General features: G+C 64.2%; 1 protein-coding gene across 1 annotated transcript in view; it reads left to right on the plus strand.

Moving 5' to 3' along the window:
• Positions 1 to 106: 106 nt before the first annotated feature.
• The window catches only part of RPL13A (ribosomal protein L13a), a 3,928-nt gene continuing 3,746 nt past the window's right edge, over positions 107 to 288 (plus strand). The window contains exon 1 of the mRNA XM_005879527.2: positions 107 to 271. Coding sequence (XP_005879589.2) covers positions 122 to 271 — 150 coding nt within the window. The 5' untranslated portion in view covers positions 107 to 121. The remainder of the gene's footprint in view (positions 272 to 288) is intronic.

A 288-nucleotide genomic window follows, 5' to 3' on the forward strand; every position in this document is an offset into this window, starting at 1 on the left:
CCCGGCCCCGCCCCACGTGACCTCCCGCCCCGCACAATCATGGCCGCTGAGGTCCTTTGGAAACCATTCCCGGATTGGACGATCCGAAGACGGCCCGCCTTCCAATGGGACCTCAATACGCATGCGCACGACCGTGGCCAATGAGACGCCAGAAAACTGCTCGCGTAGGCCCTGTGGCGTCATTTCCTCCGCCCCTGTTGCAAGGGATAAGAAACCCTGCGCCAAGGCTTCCTTCTTTCCCAGGCGGCTGCCGAAGATGGCGGAGGGGCAGGTGTGGGCTCCGCGCAG

This window comes from Myotis brandtii, unplaced genomic scaffold (genome assembly GCF_000412655.1).
Source record: "Myotis brandtii unplaced genomic scaffold, ASM41265v1 scaffold601, whole genome shotgun sequence".
Classification (NCBI taxonomy): Eukaryota; Metazoa; Chordata; class Mammalia; order Chiroptera; family Vespertilionidae; genus Myotis; species Myotis brandtii.